Consider the following 24,799-nt stretch of genomic DNA (forward strand, 5'->3'; position numbering starts at 1 on the left):
GATTATAACTGAACCTGGAGGAACGAGCCCCGCCATGTTGGTTAAACTAAAGTCAGAAAGACTGACAGACGGCTTTTAAACTGACAAAACGTGGCATTTTCAACTAAATATAATAGTTATTTATGTTAAAGTTAGAAACTAAGTTAACCGACATTACTCCAAATCAGGTGTTTTATGTTAGCGGSGAAGGTAATGAAACAACTTCCGTAAACTAAAAAGCATGTCTTGACAACCTGTTTCGTCACTTCCGTTGGTTTCCGCAGTTGCATTCAATGCATGTCGTAATATTAGATGACCATAAAAAGAAAGGAAATGCACAGTTTTTATTTCAACATATTAAGCAATGATGCATTTTTATTTTGTTAAATAGTACAGAACAGGATCAAAAATGTACTAGGAAGTTACAGTGAATGTATTATATTTGAGTCAGTGCGCTTTAGGTTGGTGAAGCTCATGTTTTGGTATTTCGTGAATGTTGCACCAAGAAGTTGCTTTCATCCACCGCTTGAGGGCGCTAAAGTCCACTTTTTAAGGCAAGGTCAGCAGGCCAACCGCTGAGGTTACATCTGGAAAAAGATAGCAGAGCAAAAAGTTAAAAATAAATAAATTGAAGCTTTATTTTTAATATCAAGTTTAGACAAAAAAAAAACACCTTGTGAGCTCTCACAGTCAGGACCCCACTGCTTTCCAAGGACAAGCTTACAGATGAGGGGTCCACATCTGATGGCAGCTTGCACTTGTGGGAAAATGTATTTGTGATTGTACCATCTTCACCCAGCTGCAATGTCAAACAGCAGTTGATCCATATATTTTTTTAAACAAGAAAATGTATTTTAATCATTGATCTGTAAAGTCATTTGCATCTATATACTGTCATTCTGTAGATTTATTTATTTATTTATTTATTTATTTATTTATTTATTTATTTATTTATTTATTTATTTATTACATTTTCAACAATAGAGTGAACACATGGCTCACCTTTTCAGCACGAACCTCTAAAAGGTTGTTGGAGGACACAAGAATAACATCTTCTGGTGAAAATTCACTCACATCAAGCTTGAATTGGAAAGTGTCACCAGTGATCTGGATCTTTCCTGTGGGATGTGAATGACCTGGAAAGGTTTGTGATGAGGGAAAAAAAGTGTTTTATAATTGTTTTAAATATTTAAATAGCTGAACATTTTAACATAAATGAGTTATAATAAATAACCATAATTTGGCAGTTTTGGTTGAGCTGACCTGCAAACTTGTGATCGTTGGTTCCATGTTGTGGCAAACATCCTGAATCCTCAGAAAAATGACTTTGACTATCTTCCATGAAAGCTAAAGAATTAGACTGTTGTTGGAAAATCCCTTTTCTTTGTGTTTCAGCTGTTCACACGGATGGATGTCTAAAAGCCTGCAAGGAGCCTGTGTGAGTGCCATCGGTGTGGGTGTGGGTGTAATCTGGTCTCTCAATTATTAGGAGGAACAGGAATATGACACATTTTATAGATATCCAGTGTGTCATGGCTAATGTTGGACTGTTCAGCCACACTCCTACCCAGTGAATCTTTGTGCTTCTGTGTGAAACAGGGTGTGTGGAAGGTTGTCAAATACCACAGTGTAGCAACTAACCCTAAATTTAGGACAAAACTGTCATAACGCCAAATACACAAGGATAACATCTATAAATAAGATTTTTTTTAAATACACAAAATGGAGTTTTCTCCTGAAAACAGCTCTGAACRTCATGTATGAGCTACTGTTTAACATGACAGAGAAATGATGAAGCACAGCAACACATGGGTGTGAGATTCTGCTCCCCTTTGCAAAATCAAACTTTGGTCTGATTGAAAGCCATCACCAAATACTGTGAGGCAACACTGCTAATTACAAAAGCAAATTGTTGAAATAAATCTTGAGTTTGGTGAGCCTCAAGGTCCATTATTCAATCACTTTCTTTACTTTTTCTTTCTGTTTCACAGTGAGTTGGTTTCTTCCTCCAGCCCTTAGAGACAAACWGTATTCATACTCTCGCCCACACCTATGGACAATTTGGAGTAACCAAATAATCTAAAATGCATATTTCTTTAGCCTGGTAAAAACCAGCCCCTTGTTCTTCACTTTACTAGAATTGGGTGGAACTGCATAGGAAGGCAGGGGCCAGGCTACTGTTTCTTGGTCTGTGGGGGGAAATTGTAGAACCCAGAAAAAAACCCACTGGGAGAAAATGCAAACTCCATCCAGATTGGCTCCAGGTTGGGAGGTGATCCTAAAGCCCAAACAGAAAATACAGTACTACGTGCATTTGTAATGCAACTAAACCCTGCTAGCTCAGGTGTCAGATTCTGATCAGTTTCAGAAACTGTTTTGTCTCTAACCCCTTCAGCAATAAGTTGGGCAAGTCTTTACCATCTAATTTCTCACATTACCTGGTTTGTCTTACATGTGGAACATCTTGGTCACAAAACGGTTACAGTTCAACAGTACTGGAGCAAAAGTTCACTTTTTATTTTTTAAAATTTTCTCTTTCAAGAAGCCTGGCTTTTTTATGCCCCTTTTCCACTAGTGCCACTTAGTGTAGTATCAGAACGGTCGGTGTAGGTACGGGTCGGAACGGTTGGTTTTCCACTGATGTTCCAGTCCGGTTCCAATCGGTGTGTTTTGGGCGGTTGGTGTTGGTGGTTTTTAGGTATTTTGAAAAAAAAATTAATGGGCAAAATGAGAGATGGAAACACATTTGATGAATAACTTGAAATTTTAAACATTTGCAAAAATTTAGCCAATCAGTGACGGACAGTGTTCTGACATCGCGTTTTGGTGTCAGCTGGGGCCGGTTGGAACCACAATGAAGTACAGTAGGTACTAAAAAAAAGTGCCGGTTCCATGGATCTGACCTAATGGAAATGACTTGGAACCGTACGACACTACACTAAGTGGTACCAGTGGAAAAGGGGCAATAGTGGTATCGATCAATAGTCTAATAAAAAAAATTTCATGATGTACGTTTTTTTTACTTGTTTTCTGTTCTGTGCTTCAAAAACAGTGAAGAAAGTGGACAAATGGAGGTCAAACAAGAAGTGACAGATGCTCATTAAGTTATTGTGTCTTTAAATGTAAAAAAAAAAATGCAGTCCAACAAAGACCTGAAAGATCCTTCAACTAATCATGTTTTTAACCCTACAGATTTTCAGGAATCCTCTTATTAGTGCTAAAATACTAAACCAGTTTATGTGTCAAGCTGTGTTACTCTGTTATCTGATATTTTTATAGATCCATCAAAGAAACTGGAACAAATTACATCTTTGTGACAGACTGCTGACATCTGCCAAAAAAGTTTAGTTTAAATGGTCTATGCTGCCTTTATATGTGTCGATTTATTCATCTTTTTGGTTCATGCTCGAATGATTGATCACAGCTAAGTTTACCAAGAAATGATCGAGCACTGGATTGAAAATGAGTGAAAAGTCAACCAAAGTCCAAATACAACATTACAAAATTTGAAAACTATTGTATTTTTCAAAACCACTTTAAATGATGTCTTCCTGCTTGAAAAGAATATACATATTTAAAAATAGACGATTGAAGACTTTTCCACAAAACCAGAAAAGCAGGGTTCATTTTTGAGAAAAATCTAAAGTTTCCCTGAAGCTTCTTTTTTAAATCTTATAAAAATAGTTTTTTTTACTGTCCAGTTCTACCTGCATTCTGCCATTTCTGCACTACAGTGTTTAAAGTCCGTCTGACATTTCCTTAAAGGAACTCCAGTCAAGGTCTGTTGGACCAGAAGTAAACATTGTCTGGGAGTCCCTGYTGACATGTTATACATCAGGTGAATCATAAAGTCAAAAGTACAATTATAAATTCAATAGATCTGGATGATTGTGAAGAAATAATAATAAAAAGAAACTCCTGGCCAAAAGGCACCTCTAATTTTATTCTGGCACAAAAATATAACCACTGAGTCATTTATATAACAAATGGCATAAATATAAAATACAATAAATATTAAATAAAAACAGTCAGTTGCATTAAGACATTATGTAAACAAACAAATGAAGATGTGTGATAAAGACATCAACTTGGAAACATAAGAATATGTGACTTTTTTTTCTTTTTGCCCTGAGTGGAAGAAAGATTTGCAATTAAAAAGCAAGTCTTTAAAAAAAAAATCACAAAAAGTAGAATAAACAGACTGGCAGGATACAGTGAGTGCTTTGAATAAGATCCCCTTAATCATAAAGAGCCTTGAATATTTCAGTCAGTGACAAGCACTCTCACATTTTGCACTTATTTTTTTCCTACTATCATATAACTTGCTTTTGTTGATCATTATAGGTTCTTATATAAATTATTGTCCTCTGTTTTAATATTTTTACATGAATGTGTGCAGTCTCAGTCCAGTCTGAGCAGATTGGAGAGTTCTCTTCAGTCACGCTGCGACTCCGTGCCACAGAAAGACAAAAAAAAAGTCTGCAGTGAGGCTCAGTTTCAGCCCTCACTTCAGTCCTCATCGTCCATGAGTGAAATGGCTTCGTCTGTCAGTGCACTTTGATTTGAAGGAATGCTTAGATCACACTGCAAACACGCTGAGGGAGCTGGTCTCGTCTTTCAGGCCCAGGATGCTGTAAGCTATTCTCTTCATGTGACCGGGCAACCGAACCCCGATATTTCTGATGTCCCTAAATGGAAACAAATGACACTATTTTAGAGCGCTGAACACAGACAAAAAAAAAAAAACAGCATTAAATTAATCTTTAATTTAATTATTTTAGTAGCAAAATACCTTTAGCATACGTTAGAGACGCATTAATAGTTACATTTTTGAATTATTTAAACAGTAGGCTGAACACTTTCACTGTAGCATGATTCGATTCAATTCTGAATTTTGGGGTCACAATTAAAAATTGATTTTTGATTCCAAACGATTTGATTCCTAATGATTTCTGCTTTAATTGGTGTGAAAAGAAATCCTCATGATTGGGGCATGAACGGAGCTGGGTAAATTTCTTGTTTTGTTTAGTTTTTTTATTGATTTCGGAAGATTTTATATTGATTCTGAGTCATTGTAAATGTGAATAGATTTKTTGGCACACCCCCACTGAACACATTGAATAATCATTTAGCTATGAGTCAAGTATGAATAGTTCAAATTACTCAAATAACACTTTGGTATCAWAGAATGAGAGGAATGGGAACAGCCTCCATCCACAAACTGAGTAACAAATGTTGGAGCTGAGAGCTAAAAAAATGATCCGAGTAATTATAAAAATGTGGCCTGTTGTTGGATGAATCGGTGCAGCATGTGTGCCATGTGTGCACTTACTCAGGCCTGAGCGCGAGCACCTGCTCCATGGTGGTTATCCCTGCACGGGCAAAGCTTTCGTTGTACTGGTTCATCTTGATGGATTCAAGCCACTCGGACACTGATCTGAACATGGTGTTGTCACAACCGCTGGTGCTGGGCAGGCGGATGGACACGCTGTGGAGAACAATAGGTATCAGCATTTTTCAGGACTTCACTCAGTTTGATGCTGAATGAAAACCGTTATATTGTCATTATAACCAAAAGTTGTAAAGTTGGGAACTAGCTTTGACTATTCTCTCTGATGATTCATTTCAAAATCGTGATTTTAGAAAAATCCTGAAACAATTATCAAAGAAAAAGTCACACTGTTTATGGACATATTTCCCCAGCCATGTCCTTTATAATCAAATAAAGTCCATACCGTGGGTCAAAGTCAGCGATGGTTTTCAAAGACTCTGGACTCTGAAGAAGTTTGTCCAAAATGTTAACAATGTCTGAAAAGCGAGGCCGTTTGGAGCGGTCGTGCTGCCAACACTGAAGCATGAGCTGGTAGATAGCGGAAGGGCAGTCCATTGGAGCAGGAAGCCTGAAACCCTCGTTGATAGCCTTCATGACCTGAGGAAGGGAACGAGGCAGAGCTCAGCTTTGAGGAATGTTCATGACCAACAGTTTGAACAAGCAGCAGCTCAATCCACTTCTGTGTGTCTTATGTTGACATTTAGAGTTGCTGAAGCTGGAAAGAAACTACACGCTGCTAATCAGGCTTCCTTCTCTCACCACATCCCCAACASAGACCGAAACAATCAGTCATCACAGCCATAAGGGTCACGACAGATGAAACATACCTCATGGTTGCTCATGTCCCAGTAGGGCCGTTCTCCAAATGCCATGACTTCCCACATGACGATACCAAAGCTCCACACGTCGCTGGCTGAAGTGAATTTCCTGTATGCAATGGCCTCTGGGGCGGTCCAGCGGATGGGGATTTTACCTCCCTGACAGAAAGGAAACATCAACAAAACCTATTTTAAATGTGAAAGGTGAGAAAACATGAGGCAGGGAAAAGAATAACACTTCAGATTGGACACTTGAGAGAGGAGGCGCAGTTAACAATCTATCATTTTGTTACCAGACTTTAAAAAAAGTGTCAGTTTTGGCTTTCTGATTAGCAGCTGGACTTACTCTGGTTGTGTAGGTGCCCTCAGCGTCGTCCTCCAGGACACGTGAAAGACCAAAGTCAGACACCTTACACTCCAGGTTGCTGTTGACCAGGACATTTCTTGCTGCCAGGTCTCGGTGGACGTAGCTCATGTCAGAGAGGTATTTCATGCCAGCAGCTATTCCCCGAAGCATTCCCAGAAGCTGGTAGGAAGAAATCTCTCCATCATGGTCCTAAAAAAAAGTACATTCTAAAATGCATGCTGTTTGTAAATTAAGGTTCCATTTATCTTARTTTAATAAAACTTTAAAAAGCAGGATTTCATGAAAGCGACATTTACTAATTTCTATGTTTAACCAGCAAAGTGCAACCAGGGCCGACCTTAGCCAGTTTGATGCCCTAGGCAAGATTTCAGGTGCCCCCCCCCCTGTTGTGCCATTTTCTAAATCTCACATCTAATTTACATATATTGACATACCAAAATTAACAGATTTGTCTTTGATGTTATGTTTTTTTATCTTTACAAGGTTGTCCAATTAAAATAGTATTTAAAACAAAACGTCAGAAATCTACCTCATACCTGCCAGCATTTGCTGACATCACTGAGGAAACCCTGTTCATGTTAACGAGCAGTTCCAGGTGGGATCTGGGATTATACTCCCCTGGAAACTTTTTTTTCTTTAAATCATCCCCCATTTGTGGCACCCCCTAGATAGATGCCGCCCCTAGCATTTCCCTATACTGCCTATGCCACGGGCCTGCCCTGGGTGCAACTTTTACTTTTTTTTTCAAAGATACAAATATTTGGTGATAAAATAAAAATGAAAGAAAGAAAGTAAAATACTCACAACTACCTTCAGATATGTGTCAAGAGCTCCGTTCTCCATGTATTCAGTCACTATCATGGCATGCTTGACTGAAAACATAAAAGGTTGTGTTATTTTCAACAAAAGCTTGTAAATCATTCATAGAATCTAACGTTCTCTTCTCGCCGACTCACATTTGGTGACGACTCCCTCCAGCCGGATGATGTTCGGGTGCGAGAACTGACCCATGATGCTGGCCTCGCTCAAGAAGTCCTGTCTCTGTTTCTCTGAGTAGCCTGGCTTCAGGGTCTTAATGGCTACGGTCACCTCCCCTTTCCCAGGAGTCTTCATCACACCTCGAAATACTTCCCCAAACTCTCCTGGTCGGTAAGGAAGGCAAAACGGCAGGAGAAAATGTTAGAAACACTGCCCCCAAAAAAGTTTCTAAATATAAAAGGTGAACAGTTTGAAAAACAGCCTTACCAACGCCGATGACTTTTTGTTTGCTGACTGCGCTTGGGTCGATTTCTTTGACAAACTTTTGGATGGCAATGTTAGGGTCCTCATACATATGTGGGTCAACGTATGCCTTTAGAGGTTTAATTTGATCTAAGGAGGAATGAATGAACAACATTTTAGCAAAAAAAATTTAAACTAATCATTACTTTTTGAATTAATGCTTGGGTGCTAACCTGTGGAAAAGGGATCCTCAGGTCCTCCTCTGCCACGAGAGCACAGTCTCCTGAAAAACAAGGCTAATTACTACAAGACTAAGAAGAACAAAGGCTGGGTTTATGCTAATAGTAGGTCAGCCTTGGCTCAAAAAGACAAAGGGTGTATTCAGTAGCAACAGTCCTTGAGCTCGTGTCTGATAACCACATAGTTTAAAGATTTGTAAATGTAATATTTATCCCAATGRCACACATGTTGAATGCTGATTAGAAGCATGCTCCACAGCTAACCTTCGCCGCAGCAACAGGAAGGCCACGACAACGAGCAGAATAACCGCCACTCCAACWACGGCTCCCATCACCACGGTGGGCTTGTTCTGGGTCTGAGACTCAGCTGTGCAAATTCCCACAAACACACACATTTGTCACATTCACACGCAAACGTCCATGAATAATTATTTGAGAATTTGTTTCCATTGGTACCTAAAAGTGACGTCTGAAACTCGTGCTCCGCGCTGAAGCTCCCAGGCATTCCTTCAGGACTCAGAACCTGGACTCTGAACATATAAGCGGTGTCTGGGGTGAGCTCGTTAATCTGCACGGAGTTTTTCTCCAAAATCAGGACTGTGTAGGTGGTCACGTCGCTCTCGCTGTCGACGTCCTGCAAAGACAGGTTTTAAAATTGGGATTTACAAGAATCGTCCTTGTTTAACGTCGTGCGAATGAAAAAGCTGTCCGTCTTACTTTTTTGCGGTACATAAGCTCGTAGCGGTGATTGATGTGGGCTGGAGGTCTGCGAGACAGAGTCCAGGACAGAGACAGACTGGTGGGGCCGCGATCGTCCAGATGGATCGACGTCACCTTGGGGGGAGCTAATGGTCGGCGAGAGACAGAAAGCAAAATAACGGTTAGTGACTAATCATAGTGTTTGTGGGGGATACTTGGAAATGAAAGCCTTTGGGACTCAGTGGGTCAGACCAAATTCCTCTCTCTGTACTAAGCCCATCTTTTGTAGAAGCCTTTAATTGAAAGGTACAAGACGACATGAAAAACATCTAAACAGTTTGTCATTCTCCTCACTTGGTTAAATTTTATTTTAACAGCAAATAGACTTAATTTTAAACACTTTGATGTTTATAAATTTAATTCATTCAATGCTTACAGTTGACACCTTATTCTTTAATGAAAACTATGACAAAGTCATACAAGAAATTGAGTCTGTCGTCTCTCAAACATTTAAAATGATTATTTCGTACTTGTATAATCCAGTGCCGTGGTGATGGTTGCGGCGGCCCCCTCAGCGTTGCCTTCAGACACACCGCTACGAGACTCCACAGTAAACGTGTAGTTAAGATGAGAATCCAGGCCACTAATAACGACTGTGGTGTCCTGAAGGTCTGCAGGACCCGTCTCGAAGTGGATCTTCTCATCACAGGGAACGCACGAGTCCTCGTCACAGATCTCACACGCCACGCTGTAGGTAAGATCGCTGCGGCCTCCGGTCACCAGCGGTGGGCTCCAGGAGAGCATCAGCCGGCCCTCCCCTGACAGGGTGGTGGAAGCGAGGTCAAGGGGAGCGCTGGGTCGAGCTGGAGGAGGAGATAAACACAAGGCAGTCAGAGGAGCCGGCAAAAATGACCTGAATAACAGTAAAAATGAGAGCGAGGTGGGTTTTTACCTGAGCAGGGTGAAGTCGGAGGGTCTGAAGGGGAGCGGAAGAATCCATCCTCGCAGAGACACTCGGTGGCACCAGCCGAGGAGGGCTTGGTGTTATCAGGGCAAACCTGACACAAYTCGTTGGACTCAGACGGCTTGAAGTAGCCCTGTTTGCATTCTGTGTGAGATAAAGAGGGCGTGCGGTAGTTTATACATGACATATGAAACAGACAAGCACAGGAAGGAAGGAATGTCTGATCGAAAAGCAAACAATACGGCTCCCTGTCAGACCGGACTCTTTCAACCGACAGGAAGTGTTTGTTGTGAGTAACCTATAATTACCGAGTCTTTATATCAGCAAGACTGAGAAGGGATTTCCCTGACGATCTGCCTTCACTCGCCTCTTTCGCCCAGAGGCCTGATCTCGGGTCGCACTGCCTCAACCGGATGGCAGCAGAGCAGTAAATCAGGTGATCTGATCTGCTGCTGCCTTGTGAGCTCAACTGGTGCAGCTCAAATTTCTGGTAGATAATATTTTTGTTCTTGCCGAAGGAAATCGCACCCTGGACATTGGTGGAGTGTTATAATGAGCGTTTCATTACAAAGATAAACAGCCTTCCAGGGCATGGGAGGTTAACGAACACGCAGACGGGACAGAAATCAGAACACAAGAGCAGCGATTCAGTCGGAGGTTTGCGTTTCCTCCCTTTCTTCCTTCCTTCCGTAGAAGCAGATGCACATATTTTCGGACTGAGCAAAACGAAGCTCAGGAAAGTTCTCCTCTCTCGCCTTTCATGTTTCTGTGGAGTCCCTGTTTAATCTGGACCCCGTGCTGGCGACAGAGAAGAAGAAGAGGTCAAGTAAATCCTGCACTGAAGACACGACRCGTCACTTCCCCACCAAAAGCAGAAGGACCTTTGCAGCCAGTGGTGGAGAAGGAGCAGGTTGAGTTTGGGGTAGAGATGAATGAAAGGGGTGAGGGTAAAGGTCTCGAGCACCAACAGAAGCTCCCTCTGGGGAGTCGCTTGGCGGCAGTGGGGGTGTAGGCGAGGTTGTTTCGAATAAGAAAAGGGGGCCAGCCCATTTTATCTTGAGCTGGAACAGCAGGACCTCGGTCACGTACTAAAGAAACTRCAGCCCTATTCATCCATTGTCTGTGCCACTGAACGAAGTGGTGCCATAAATATATTGCATCACTCTTTACAACGCTCACAAATGGCAGCATGTGTGCAGTGCAAAACTAACAACTATTATTTTAAATGGCACCAAAAACAGTTTTACATCTAAATGTTTAAGTATTAAAGCGACTAAACTTCCAACTTTTGTTTTCCTTTAGTTGAGTCTCTTAATTGTCTCTCTTTAACCACAACACATGAAAAGAACTGAAGTTCTGCACTGATGCTTCTAATACATGAATCTGTTTTTTTGCTCTTTGTGCTTCAGCCTATTGTTCTAATAAGTGGGAACGTGGATTAGGGAGCTTGTTGCGCGTGTTAACAACCGGATGAAAGAGCAAAAGGAGGCTGAGTGAGGCATGTCATTGGCTAACAGCTGTCCCGTCGCTCCACTAATCCTCTTGGCTAAATTACACTCCACACCTAAGAATCCACAAAACCAACCTCCCTCATGCACCAACTGGCGGCTCGCTCCCCACCAAAGACAATCTGCTTATTTGTGTCAGTCAGCATTCCTCCTCATGTCACTTTGCTTTCTTTTCCCACAACAGTTGGGCAGCCCGATGGAATCCACACGCAGGACAGGAGCCTSTTAGGATATCGCTTTCTCTTCTTGTCATAAAGTTGGAACGTGACTGTGAGATTCCAAAATTCAATAGTTGGCAGAAGACTTTTTTTCTTATGTAATAACAGATGCTTCCTTCATTCTATTAATCAGGTTAACATCCAGACTTTGGGATCATATCTTTTCCTGTTTAAAAAAAAAGATTCCTGTCTATTCAGGCTGACCTCCATTTGGTCGTCGTCAGGAAACTTGAAAACTGAAACAGTCCTTTRCTTTAACTTCCTGAAAGATTTGTGCTTTGAAGCACAGCATTTATCTGCTGTTATCTGTTATTTAATGTTCTAATCAACTCTATGTTTGGCTTATATGATGTGTGTCTAACTCAAATGTGTGTCACAATTCAAAATGCATTTTATCTTTTATTATCTGTGTAAACATCCCAAACCATAAAGTCATAATTTGAAAATATTTAATGAGGGAAAAACATCCTGACAATAAAAAAAGCTGATTTCATGTACCTTTGCCTTGAACTTAATAATCAACTAAAAGATGTTGTGATCATTTATTTATGTCTTTCAGCTGATGTGAATCGTCCCACTTACAGGAGGAATTTGAAAATAACACCGTTTTTTTTTTTTTTTACTCCAGTCAAGGTGGCTCAGGCAATCTCGAGTCATAAACCGCAACCTGACTCAGTCTTAACCCCTGATAGGTGTGTCAGCCTCTTCCCTGCAATCTGTGGTTTTGGTTGCCTTGGCGTCCGGTCCAAAACAAATACTTGTGAGAARAAAGACACACCACAGCAGGTAGTCACTGTGACACATTCACACAGTCCTTCCTCTGTTCAATCAGTGCTGAACGTATAGGTGACGCCAGGATGAAAGAATCCTTTTAAGAAATTCTCCTCTGCCCTTTCCTCCCTCCTTCCTCTTCACTCGGTACCTTCTCTCCTCCCACGTTTCCTCCAGATCGTTCAACACACCACACCCCGAAATACCACACAGACCAGCTTCTACAGTAAAACCGCAGCAGTTTGTGTTCTTTGTTTCCCCACATACTTTAACGTCGACACATTAGGTTCTCAGATTTTCATGTTATTTTATTGTTTAATTTATATAAAAAATACCTTATGATCATTAGAAAGTGTAAAAAAACTGTTGTGTTTACGTCTTATTGGATTTCTACCCTCATTAAATTAGTCTAGATTACTTTCTTCATTGGAGCTGAGCAATTCACTGTAAAAACTGTCCATCTTACCAAGTTTTAAAACCTCATATCCAGCCAAAAAGTCTTTTTGATCTTGTTTTGAGACTGATTTACTAAACAAGAACTGATTGTCTAAGAATAATAATCTTGTTTTCAGAATGTGTAAGATTATTTGTCTTGTTAGCCTGAAAATTTGACACAAATTAAGTCCAAACTTTCTGCCAATGGAGTAAAAAATTTTTACTTGGTAAGATTCTTGAAATAAGAAAAAAATTGAGTCAAATCAAGTATTTCAAGAATCTTACCATGTAAAAATTTCTTACTCCATTGGCAGAAAGTTTGGACTTAATTTGAGTCAAATTTTCAGACTAACAAGACAAATCCTGAAAACAAGATTATTATTCTTACACAATCAGTTTTTGTTTAGTAAATTAGTCTCAAAACAAGATCAAAAAGACTTTTTGGCTGGACATAAGATTTTAAAACTTGGTTAGGTGGACATTTTTTGCAGTGTTTTATTCTGAGAAAAATATTTTTTGTTTATCTCCAGCTTAATTTGAGATATAGTAATTTTCATAAATAGCATATTCTAAATATTTGAGGTGATTTTTTGATTTATCTAATGCAAAAAATATTACAACAAATTTAAAGTTTACATAAAAAAAGAACAGAGATTTTTGTACTGTAAGCTGTCACCTCAAGCTATAACGTAGTGTTTGAGCCCAGCCTCACTCCTGYAGCCTGAGAGATCAGCAGAGGAAACAATGAACTGTTGGGCAACAGGTAAAAAAAAAAACATAATAAAATAAAATGAGGTGACGGTAGGATTTGAAACGTGAGCAAAGAATTATTTATACAAAGAAGCTTGTTGTCGACGCCTTCTGTGGGGGCTAACCTACAATAATATTTCCAAACAAATCCGGCACACTTAACATTCCTGTGGACTCATTACTCAAAGACTAATTTGTTACAACACCTAAAGCAAGACAAACACAGTTGGGAGCATATTTTTTGGCAGTGCTTACCTTGGCAGGAGTTTTCTTTGGCTTCGTAGCCTGGGAGACACTGGCACTGGCCCACAGGAACCACCCAGTCTCCTTCAGATGTGCAGTAGATGCGTGGGGTGGCCTGGCTGACGGCGTTATTCACGCAGGACCCCTCCACCACCTTCAGTGCATCTGCCACCGTCTCCGGGAAGGCCGCCAAGCTCTGAACAGTGGAGGGACACGTCTTGTAGTAGACTCTGACAGACAGCAGAGCCACACAAGCGCCCATGTCCTGGAAGGCCAGGTAGAAGCCCTTTTTCGACAGGAGCCCCACCGTCCTGGTCTCCTTGTTGATCTTCACCCCTTTGCCTCGGGTGACTTCGTCCGGAGCGATGGTGGCCACTTTACGGAACTGCCCTTTCCGGAAACTGGTTCCCACGTCAGCGTCGGCCTCCGAGATGAAGAGGTTGAAGGTTTCTTTGCAGGCGACAGAGGCGCCATCGAAAGTGTTGCAGTCGCGCACGATGAACTGGAGCTCCACGGAGAAACGGCTGGTACCAGGGGGCCCCTGGATGTATGTGGTGCGTAGCCAGTTGTCCTGTTCAGGCGAGTCGATATAACAAACACTGTAGGTGTAAAAAAGTGAGCCATTCACCACCGACTGGACGATTTCCCACTGTAAACCAAAATAGAAGAAAGAAAGAGACCGACACATTAATTTATGACTACAGTACTTTGAACAACAGTCATACTGGTGGGGGGGGGGTTAGCATTTTACGGACATTTTATTGCCAAGATCCCCTTTAATTAATGAGACACCTTTTTCCTTCATGGTTTCTGAGACGCTCATAAAATGAGCTGAAACTCCTTTTCCACACATTAAGGTTGTCTGGACGTGTGCAGTGCTGACGACGTGTGTGGGTTTTACACACATGACTGAATTGAGCGTATAGGACACAAWCCCAACAAATACGACTGTAGAACACCACCTCACTTTTATGGCAGCAAAACGAGCTTAGTAAGCACAGCAGCAAAATCAGCAGCAATTAAGGTCTTTTTATGAGAGGGAAGCTTTGATGAGTAAAAAAAAGAGACTTAATTTCAGATTAAATTTTAACACCTCAACTGGTAGCAGTTTATGTTGGTTTCAGGAAATAAACGAGATGAACCTTTTATATGATGTTGGAAAAAAGGCAGATTTCCTGGATTTAGACAAAGTAATATTTCCTCTTTTCTTTAATCAATTTTAAACCTAAGATAAAAGTAACTCCATGTAAGTGCTAAGTAAGACCTACTGCTTAACTGTTCAAAAAGCTACTCAAAAAAGTCATGCTATGCTCAAATCTAAACACGTTTAAAAGTTTAATTAGGTCGTACAGGACCGAAGCTTATTTAAACAGATGAAGGGAAATCCTACCCAGCACAACAACAATCCTCACATTCTTAAATCTTTGAGTGAAACAAGAAACACAGCCCACACACACTTCAACTGGCCACGTCCTGTTTCTTATTTTGGTCGGAAAGCCACTGAACTATAGATAGGAATGAAAGGGATGGCTCTATCTGGAATAAACTTTAATTTTAGCCATGTCTTTCCATATTGTGAGCATAATCTCTAACTTTAAAAAGAGGAATCACCGAGGAAAAGGAAAGGGAAACTTGAAACGCAACCTTAAGCTATGAAGAGAAAGCAGTCGAGCGTGACTATAAAATGAGCTTTTGGTACTGTAAATTCAAACGTAGGTTGAACCTTGACATTTTAATGGCATTCATAAGCTCTTTATGAAAGGGTAGAATTAAGACAAGACAAGCTGAGCTGTGCCAAACCTCATCCAGCTGCCGTTCATTCCATCTCTCCCAGGCAGAGAGCTCTTTAGAGGCCTGAATAAGCAGAGGCAGGCCTCTGTCGTTGTCACCAAGCAGGTTTGAACGCTTGAGATAATTTTTTTTGCTTATTCACTTCCACACAAGTGTTGCTTACAGAAAGCACAGTTTCAAGTTGAGAAGACAGAGTCTTAAAAATGCCTGTGGTATAAATACTCACCCCTTCCTCATTTGGGGACGTCAGCCAGCCTAACTCTGATCCTGAAGCTCTCATATCCAGCAACACATCTGCAGGAACAAACAAAAAAACAAGGCTTACAGACTGAACATGTACGTTTTAGTGAACATGTGCTATGATAAAATGAAGATTTAGTCGTTAAAAAGTTCACTTTTTGTTGGTCAGATTTGAATTTGACTTCACTGTTAAATTATTTGATCTTTTATTGGGGGGGAGCAGTTTTATAGTGGGGCACATGCCAGTGCTTTGACACTTTAATCGAGCATGTCGGCCTGATTTTAAATTTCAGTGACCGTGTCCTTCAGGTCTATAGGATGCTGGACTTTGTCTGAGAAAGGCRTGGGAAATTAAATATCCGTAACCAAATCTGAGCCATGAGTGGAACAAAAAGTGGATAACATGATTTTAAATAAATCATTTGCCCCTCTGCAGCTCTGTTTCATATACATACATACATACATACATACATACATACATACATACATACATACATACATACATACATACATACATATAAATATATAAAGGATGATAGACTAGCCTATTTTTAATAGGAAATCAATTAGGACCAACAAAGATCAATAAATCAATTAAAGGATTTAAAAGACTGAGCAAATTATTAACATTTAGGAATAAACTGTTAATCTAAACAAAACAAAAAGAGATGATTAAGAGATTTAAAATAAATCAAAACTTTTAAAGTCCAGTCTTCTGACTCATAAGGTGCGGCAAAGTTCAGCTGTAGTTATGAACTTATTTTAAAAAAAATACTTACGTTCTTTCGACTGAAGAGTGATAAATATTCGACAAATAAATAAAAACACGAACAAGATGACGCGACGCGGCTCCATGTTTCCATACAACTTTTTTTTTAAGTCTTTTAATTCACTTCTTCCTTCTCTTCTCCTGTCGCGCCACCAGCTTCCCTGCTCCAGACGTGTTCACCGGCTGACTGCGCACGAGCCCGCAGCCCATTCAGAAACAGGTGGCGTCATCGCTCCTCCCCCTCGCCCTTTGGAATGTGGAAGCAAACCAAATATGGTAAAAATGAGGGCGGTGCCAAAGACTACACGGCAGCTGTTTCATTGAGGAGACGGTAAACCCATTTTAATTGCCCATTTGTTTAAATAGTAAAGACAGATTACTTAACAGTTTTATTTTACAAATGGTTCTGATGAAATTATTTTACTCCATCTATTATTTACAATTATGATGCAAAGTTAAATCCGTCTCGACTAAAAATAAAAAAATAAAAAAAACTAATGAGCAATTAAAAAAAAACATTTGCTTATTTTATTTATGTGCTTGTGACTGCTTTCATATTTTTTGCTGTTTGGTATTGTGTGAAATTTATTTATTTATTTATAGCATCATTGTATATTCATAGTGAAACACATATTTTCAGTTAATAAGTGAATAAAAACTCATTTTTATGTTTTTTATTTTCTGACATTTAAATTGATAGAAATAAGAACAATCCATTTTAATTTGGCTTTATTGTGTTATAATGTAATAAAAATGGTGTAAGTGTTTTTGAAGCATTACATTTTAGTTTTAAGTCTTAATTAAATTGGTGTGCATCTCTGCCTTTCTGCAATGCTCTCCCTTGTTCAGAGAATCCTGATTGAACTTGAAAAGTATGGCTGTAAACAATTGATTCTTGTCTTTACTTTCAAGCTTGCATTTTGTCTTCATACACGCACCATCATGCTTGTCTGCCCAAAGGTGTTGTAAATATTTTGATATGTAATAAGGTGCAAATTGTGTGTATATTTTACTCTTTGGTAACATGAAAACTGTGTTTAAGTTGGACAATTATTTCACCGTCCTCCACGTAATTGCCTAAATCCTCCACATCTCGTCCAGGTCTTGTCTTTCCCACGGCTGGTAAAGGAGGGGTCAAGTGGGGGGGCTGGTCTGGTATGAATACATGACTACTAATGAGACAGTCCTCCAAAAGGACCTTAAGATTTGGGTATGAATATGAGGCCACAAAGAAAACCTAACAAAGGCATCACCWAGCAACTCTTATCTGGAGGAATGTCAGAGTCAAGTCTTCTCTGTGGAGCGGAGTGCACTTGGAAAGAAGAGCCCCCTCAGGCTGAGGGCCAAAGACAGACATCCATCCTGACAAAGAGCCACCCCCCCCACGCACCCCCAACTTAAAAAAAATGAACTGAAGGGTTGAACATTGTCTTGTCCAAAGTTACGATACACGGACATTATTCACACAACAGACAAGATGAAAGATGCTGTTGAGAGAAAAAGATTAACAAGTTAAGTGTTGGCTGAATTATGGCTTTCTGACCTGTCACTTTAACTGCCTGCAAAACTAATTGTCGTTAAACTCAAATGTCATGTTTACATGACATTTTACCCCTCAGAGCAAAAAGCTAAATATTGAAATTGCCACTGTAATGAAATATTTACCAAAAAACACATATTCTCTAAAGAAATAACTGTTTGTTTGTTTGTTTGTTTGTTTGTTTGTTTGTTTGTTTGTTTGTTTGTTTGTTTGTTTGTTTGTTTGTTTGTTTGTTTGGGGGGTCAGAATATTAGTTTGGGATTTAATAGAGTTGTACTTTTGAAACGTCGAAAACAACATTATGGTTAATCTATAGACATGTTATATTGACATTATACAATGTATGTGATTGTATTTGTGTGATCTCATGAAATTGTCAGTTGTCAAGCTCAGAGAATGTTATGACTCTCAGCTATTACCACATCAAATTTAAGTTGTTAAAAAGACTGAGTTATAGTTTTTTTTGTATCGGATGATGTTGATTAGCTGAGGAGGACTTCCTGAAATGCATCTTCTTATGTGCATCTAATACTTACTTCATTAAAGACCATCCAGTCACTCATGGGATTTTTGCTAACAGACAAGCACACAAACACACAAATAAAAACAGACAAAAACATTATTGTTGGATAAACGTTATTGCATTTATTGTGTTTAATAAATTACTTTAGATATAAATCAGCTTTACTTTTTATTATGTCAGCTTAAATGTACAGCGGGTAAAATAAGTATTGAACATGTCACCATTTTTCTCAGTAAATATATTACTAGAGGTGCTAATGAAATGAAATTTTCACCAGATGTCGGTAACAACCCAAGTGATCCATACATACAAAGAAATCAAACCATAAATGTCCAGAAATGAAGTTATTTGTAATAATGTGGAATGGCACAGGGAAAAAGTATTGACCACATGAAGAAAGGGAGGTGTAAAAAGGCATGGAAAGCCAAGACACCAGCTGAACTCTCTCAGTAATTAGAAAGCAAGTCTGCCCCTTGTCAGTGCAAGTTAATATCAGCTGGTTCAGTCCCAAATGATTGCCAGGTATCACACAAGAACCATCTGATGATGGGTAAAAGTAAAGAGCTCTCTCAAGACCTTCACAACCTTATTGTTGCAAAGCATAATGATGGCATCGGTTACAGAAGAATGTCTAAACTTCTGAAGGTTCCAGTGAGCACTGTTGGGGCCATAATTCAGAAGTGGAAAGAACATTATTTCTCCATAAACCGACCACGACCAGGTGCTCCTCACAAGATTTCTGACAGAGGAGTGAAAAGAATTATCAGAAGAGTTGTCCAAGAGCCAAGGACCACTTGTGGAGAGCTTCAGAAAGACCTGGAATTAGCAGGTACGATTGTTTCAAAGAAAACAATAAGTAATGCACTGAACCACCATGGCCTGTATGCACGATCACCACACAAGACTCCACTGCTGAAGAAACAGCATGTTGAAGCTCCTTTAAAGTTTGCTGCACAACATTTAGACAAGCCTGTGTAATACTGGGAGAATATAGTCTGGTCAGATGAGACCAACATTGAACTGTTTGGATGCCAGAATACACATCATGTTTGGAGGTCAAATGGCACTGCACATCAGCCCAAAAACACCATACCAACAGTGAAGTTTGGAGGTGGGAACATCATGGTGTGGGGCTGTTTTTCAGCATATGGTACTGGCAAACTTCAAATAATTGAAGGAAGGATGAGTGGAAAAATGTACAGAGACATTCTTGATAAAAATCTGCTTCCATCTACCAGGATGATGAAGATGAAACGTGGCTGGACATTTCAGCAAGACAATGAGCCCAAACACAAAGCCAAGGAAACTCTCAAATGGTTTCAGAGAAAGAAACTAAAGCTGCTGGAATGGCCCAGCCAATCACCTGACCTGAATCCAACAGAAAATCTATGGAAAGAACTAAAGATCAGAGTTCATAGAAGAGGTCCACGAAACCTTCAAGATTTGAAGACTGTTTGTGGAAGAATGGGCCAAAATCACACCTGAGCAATGCATGCCACTAGTTTCTCCATACAGGAGGCGTCTTGAAGCTGTCATTGACAACAAAGGCTTTTGTACAAAGTATTAGATAAATTTCAGTAAGTGTGTTCAATACTTTTTCCTCTGTGCCATTCCACATTATTACAAATAACTTCATTTCTGGACATTTATGGTTTTTGATTTCTTTGTATGTATGGATCACTTGGGTTGTTACCRACATCTGGTGAAAATTTCATGTCATTAGYACCTCTAGTAATATATTTACTGAGAAAAATGGTGACGTGTTCAATACTTATTTTACCTGCTGTATACAGCTACTCGGTTTAGCTCTTGACCTAACTCAAGTTTAGTGAATTCCCTCAAGACAGAAAAAAAGATTTTGGACTCTTCTCTTCTTTAATGACAAGAGTTTTTTTGAGTATAAACGAACGCCTAAAGAAAGCATTACCCTTTAGCACTAATAGCCTTTTTCTTTGCTCCTATCTCTAGAGCTTTTAATAAACACTGATGTACGTTTGGGTGTTATTTTCAAGTGTGTAGTGTTCAGACTTTGGGAAGTGGTTGTCTGTTTTCATTCACATCTCTAAAGTGTCAAAGGTCAACACACTCTCTAAAGCGCAAGTATGCAAATGCTTTCACTGCGATTCGAGCTTCTTTTCATTTACCTCACATAGCATGTGTCCTGCTGGAGGGTGGACTGCCGCCTCACAGATCGTTCAACCCCCCCATCGCCGCCCCTCGGGTCCCAGGCTTCTGAGGGTGATGACAACACAAAGGTGCCTCGCACTGGGGGGGCTGGGCCTGCATTTTGTGGGTCAGCGAACAACGGCCGAGGCAGCAACCCCATGTCATTCAGACCTGGCCGCTCCCTCCCACACTCACACTTCTTGTGCTATCAGCAAACAGAGAAGTGGAACACTATTGAAATTACCAATGTGTGTGTGTGTGTGTGTGTGTGTGTGTGTGTGTGTGTGTGTGTCTGCTTTTCACCCCTCACAGTGAGAGCAATTAAAACTCTTGTTAAGAAATGATGGATTCTTGTGTTTGTGTGTAGTCGTCAGCTGACAGGCAGAAGAAACATTCAAGTTACTGATTTACTGTGGAAAATGCAGCTGAATTGGACCCATTAACGCTCTGTCAATGTTTCTGATGTGGAAACATTTTAAAGGGATAGTTCCGACACGTCGATGAGCGGTTCTGTGGGGAAGGTTGTGAACAATTAATATCTGACCTGTTGCAGATAACGCTTTCAGTTTGGAGAAACAGAGTTTGTTTGTGAACAGGTCGAGTGGCTAACAGCTCTGAATGTAGCAAAGGGGACTAATCTAAATAAAACCACATGGCTTTTTTCAATAACCTTTACATCGTCAGTTTAGTGTTACAGTAAACTAGAGATTTATGGTTATTTTTTAGCAAAATGTGGCTAGCTGTGGCTCCCCTGTGCAGCCTATGGCACTGCTGGAAAAACTATTATATATTTATATATGTAACAGCGGTGCAATATTAAATTCACATCAGTACGAAATAGAAATTTGGATCAAATTTTTGAGATTGGAGCCATTTTAGGATGACAAAAGATTGTTTTGGACTTGGCTCAAGCCAACCTGAAAGGTTGATTTCTGGTTTTCACAATTGTACTTTGAAAGATGAAACCTTATCTGTACAATTACTTAAATCTAAATCTAGAGCACTAACTGGACTTTGTACGTTAAGACTTGAATTGTTTATATWAAACGATAAATGTAGATGCAAAAGAAAAAAGTTATATAAAAGCTCACTAAGCCAGACAAATGACTTATTTTCTATAAAACATTTTTTTTTATTTGAAGGGGAGAAAAAAAAGGTCTAAAATGATTCCGACTGAATCTTTGAAGTCCTTTTGTGGTTTCTGAACCACATGAAAAGAGTCATTGAAGCTTTGGAGGTAATCCTAATGGTGTTTAAGCTGTTTTGAGGAGCTTACAAGGTAGAAACCCACAGAAAATTGTTCAAGTCGTCATCTGATAACAGGAACAATACATGAGCTGTGTTTTACAGCAGGAAAATAAAACTATGCACCGACAAAATCAGGAGTATGACCCTGACATAGTTCCGCTCACTCTGTGTTCAGACATGACCGTGTTTTACACATTTGAACAAATCTGAATAAAAAAAAAMCATCCATTTCAAAGTTTCTGTAAAAGCTGTGGGACAATGACAACACAATCAAAACAACATCCTTTTAACCTGACAAACTCTGAGTGAATCCTATGGTTGCTTCTTTATCCATCAGTCCCTTGTCGACTCTTTGTTGAAAGCCTGTGTGTGTTTTCAGTAAAAAAAAAAAAAAAGGCCCACATGCGACCTCTGAAGACACAACCCCTCTTTTCGCTGACGCGCAGGGTGGGTGTCTGTTGTCTTATGTGGGCTCTGGGATGTGCAGCGGGGCCTTGAAAAACAAAAGGAACGACACGTTCCGACAAGTTTTGTCTGAGAAAAAGACGAAATGCGAGAATGTGGCTGGAAACACGCAGGGCGTTGCTGGTGAAAAGCTTCGGTTTTTTGGTTTTGACTTTGCCCCCTGATCGCTCATCACTTCCTGTGTTTGCGCTGACCTCATGCATGAAAGAGCAGCTGTGTGGAGGAGAAAAGAAAACGAAACACAGACGGGCATGTTTTACCAAAAATACTTTGAAATGTAAAACCACCTGAAATGTAAAACCACCTGGAATCACTTCAGCCTTCAGAGGAACACGTCAAAGTCATGTAGCTAGAATTACTGCAAGGACTAACAAGTCATTAAAAAATGAGCGTGTCAGTCATTACTCCGTATTATGTTCTCTTGTTAATATGCGACAGGTTGTGTATTCAAATTTATCCCAGACTGAGGTCACTAATCCACCCCCCCCACTATGTCTGGTTAGTGATGGGGGTGGGGGGAAGTGAAAGTGAAATGTCCTCTAGTAAAAAACCCAATGAGTGTTGGCAAAGCAGCCAAACGAAGATGACAGCACACATTCATATGCATTCATTTGTGTGCTCAGCTTGAAAAAGTCTGCCCTGCAGGACAACAAAGGGGAGGAAGGAAGCTGGGGGGGGGCTGCTAAGAATGCCCATTAAAGTGGGGGGTGACAACACACAACTTCACACACTGTGTGCAGCTTATGTCCTGAGATCTCTCCAGTCTCAGGTTATAGCTGGGACAGCTGGGCTAGCACGCTCCACATGGGCTCATTCTCTCTTTAGCAGCCAGTAAACCCCCCCCCCACCACCACACACACACACCCCTACCCAACCCTCCACAAAACAACAGTCTGCGATGCACACAAACACAGGATGCTCCATCCTGTTGACTGTTTACATTTCACAGTGGCTGGCCAACTTGGGAGGCTGATCACAGGCATTACAGCTACATGTAAGGTAGCCTGTCCCTGAAATTGTAGGTCTTAGTTTTAAGTACCCAGAAGAAGTTTGTACTCATTAAGTCTTCAGAACCAGCGGTCGAGGAAGGCCCACAGCTCCCAAATGACCCCAGTGCTGAGACTGTCTCTCAGCAAGTAGTTCATAAATGTAAAACATCCAAACTCCTCTCTGAGGATCAAGTGGGAAACAATATTTCAAGTCTACCTTTCAGAAACGAGAAGTTAAGTTGTGATGCAAGATGAGACAGCTGGGCCTGAGGGTGCTTTGACTTACACATCTGTTCAAAGAAATAAAAGGAGAGGACCAGAAAGAAGGACTGGCAGTGTGGTCCACAACAATAAGATCATTCCTGAGCCAAATGGACACCTGCTTTGTCCGAGGTGGGCCTGATGAGGACACAGCTGATATTTATCCACCAAAAGCCATTTGAGCTGTCTTTTGTTGTTGTTTAAGAATTAAATCTTTGCTACAGGTTATACAAGGATGAAGTTATCAGTTCAAAGCGGTCAGAGCTGAAATACTGTATATAAAACYCAGTCCCAGTTTAACAGATGGCAGAAACAGTACAGGAAATGTCCAACAGAGGTCGCTCTTGTAATATAAATTCGTAGGCTTGGCTATCACTGTTGCTGAACCTGATTGAATAAATTAGGCAGGCATTCAAAATACAGCTGATTAAAACCATCAACACTCAGCTCTGGAGCCTGAACTATTGGTTTTATGCTAGWTAAATTTGGTGTGTATACATATATATAAGGACTGATTTTATAAGAAATTCTTCATCAGTTAGAAACTTTTTGCTTGTTTTTATAATTGGAAAAACACTAAAAACAGAAAACTTTAGAATCACTTTAAAAACAGTATTTTAGAAACATAAACATGATTCACAAASAAAGAAAAATTACTAATATCTGTTGAAAGTATGTTTTTTTTGTAAATTTGGATTTGTTTTGATCAGTACATTATGTGTACAATTAGGTTTTTTTTGTCTTTTATTTTCTCAGACGTTTATAAAACACTCTCCTGTTGCGCTCTTATCTCATTGTCTCTGTGTTTATATCCATCCATCCATCCATTTTCTGTACACGCTTCTTCCTTTTCAGGGTCGCGTGGGTCACTGGTGCCCATATCCAGCAGTCACAGCGAGGGGCAGGGTACACCCTGGACAGGTCGCAAGTCCATCACAGGGCCACACATAGAGACAGTAATAAATGTGACCCATCGGCCCTGTTTTTAAATAATTTAGTATGATTATTTTCTAGTAAACAACTTTTGTGTGTTAGAACATAAACAAAGCACTAACATTACATTTTTAAATCAATGCATTTCCTGACAGATTTATCAGACTTTCAGACATAATAGTTTATGATTTTACACTAAAAACGTCCTTATTTTGAATATTATAAATATTAAAACGCCAGAAAATAGTCAGAAATCATGCAAACTGGACTAAAGAAACAGTTACATTTGTGCATTTGATGATAAAATTTTTTTTTGAGACACTATCCATT

General features: G+C 39.9%; 3 protein-coding genes across 3 annotated transcripts in view; all 3 read right to left on the bottom strand.

The window, feature by feature from the left end:
- cplane2 (ciliogenesis and planar polarity effector 2) overlaps positions 1-199 on the bottom strand; it is a gene marked incomplete in the record, with an annotated part of 3,316 nt that extends 3,117 nt beyond the window's left edge. The window contains 1 exon segment of the mRNA XM_014006277.1: positions 51-199.
- A 110-nt stretch (positions 200-309) lies between these two features.
- Positions 310-1,431, bottom strand: LOC106516109 (heat shock protein beta-7). The gene is made up of 4 exons (XM_014006302.1): positions 1,243-1,431; positions 982-1,115; positions 653-778; positions 310-566 (listed from the first exon to the last, which is right to left on the bottom strand). The coding sequence occupies exons 1-4, from the start codon at positions 1,319-1,321 to the stop codon at positions 561-563; spliced, it is 345 nt and encodes a 114-aa protein (XP_013861756.1). The 5' UTR covers positions 1,322-1,431; the 3' UTR covers positions 310-560.
- A 2,464-nt stretch (positions 1,432-3,895) lies between these two features.
- On the bottom strand, positions 3,896-16,482 carry epha2a (eph receptor A2 a). Its single transcript, XM_014006198.1, has 17 exons — positions 16,355-16,482; positions 15,562-15,629; positions 13,557-14,193; positions 9,608-9,763; positions 9,186-9,518; positions 8,674-8,801; positions 8,413-8,590; positions 8,221-8,323; positions 7,951-8,000; positions 7,742-7,867; positions 7,453-7,638; positions 7,307-7,368; positions 6,476-6,685; positions 6,139-6,288; positions 5,715-5,908; positions 5,312-5,467; positions 3,896-4,667 (listed from the first exon to the last, which is right to left on the bottom strand). The coding sequence occupies exons 1-17, from the start codon at positions 16,428-16,430 to the stop codon at positions 4,559-4,561; spliced, it is 2,922 nt and encodes a 973-aa protein (XP_013861652.1). The 5' UTR covers positions 16,431-16,482; the 3' UTR covers positions 3,896-4,558.
- Between the last annotated feature and the right edge of the window lie 8,317 nt (positions 16,483-24,799).

This window comes from Austrofundulus limnaeus, unplaced genomic scaffold (assembly GCF_001266775.1).
Source record: "Austrofundulus limnaeus strain Quisiro unplaced genomic scaffold, Austrofundulus_limnaeus-1.0 Scaffold35, whole genome shotgun sequence".
Lineage (NCBI taxonomy): Eukaryota > Metazoa > Chordata > Actinopteri > Cyprinodontiformes > Rivulidae > Austrofundulus > Austrofundulus limnaeus.

Excerpts from the sequence above, each read along its gene's own strand:
- LOC106516109 (XM_014006302.1), bottom strand. The coding sequence starts at position 1,321 with ATGGAAGATAGTCAAAGTCATTTTTCTGAGGATTCAGGATGTTTGCCA. Across the intron at positions 1,116-1,242 it reads CAACGATCACAAGTTTGCAG|GTCATTCACATCCCACAGGA; the intron begins GTCAGCTCAACC and ends AAACCTTTCCAG. Across the intron at positions 779-981 it reads TAGAGGTTCGTGCTGAAAAG|CTGGGTGAAGATGGTACAAT; the intron begins GTGAGCCATGTG and ends TTGACATTGCAG.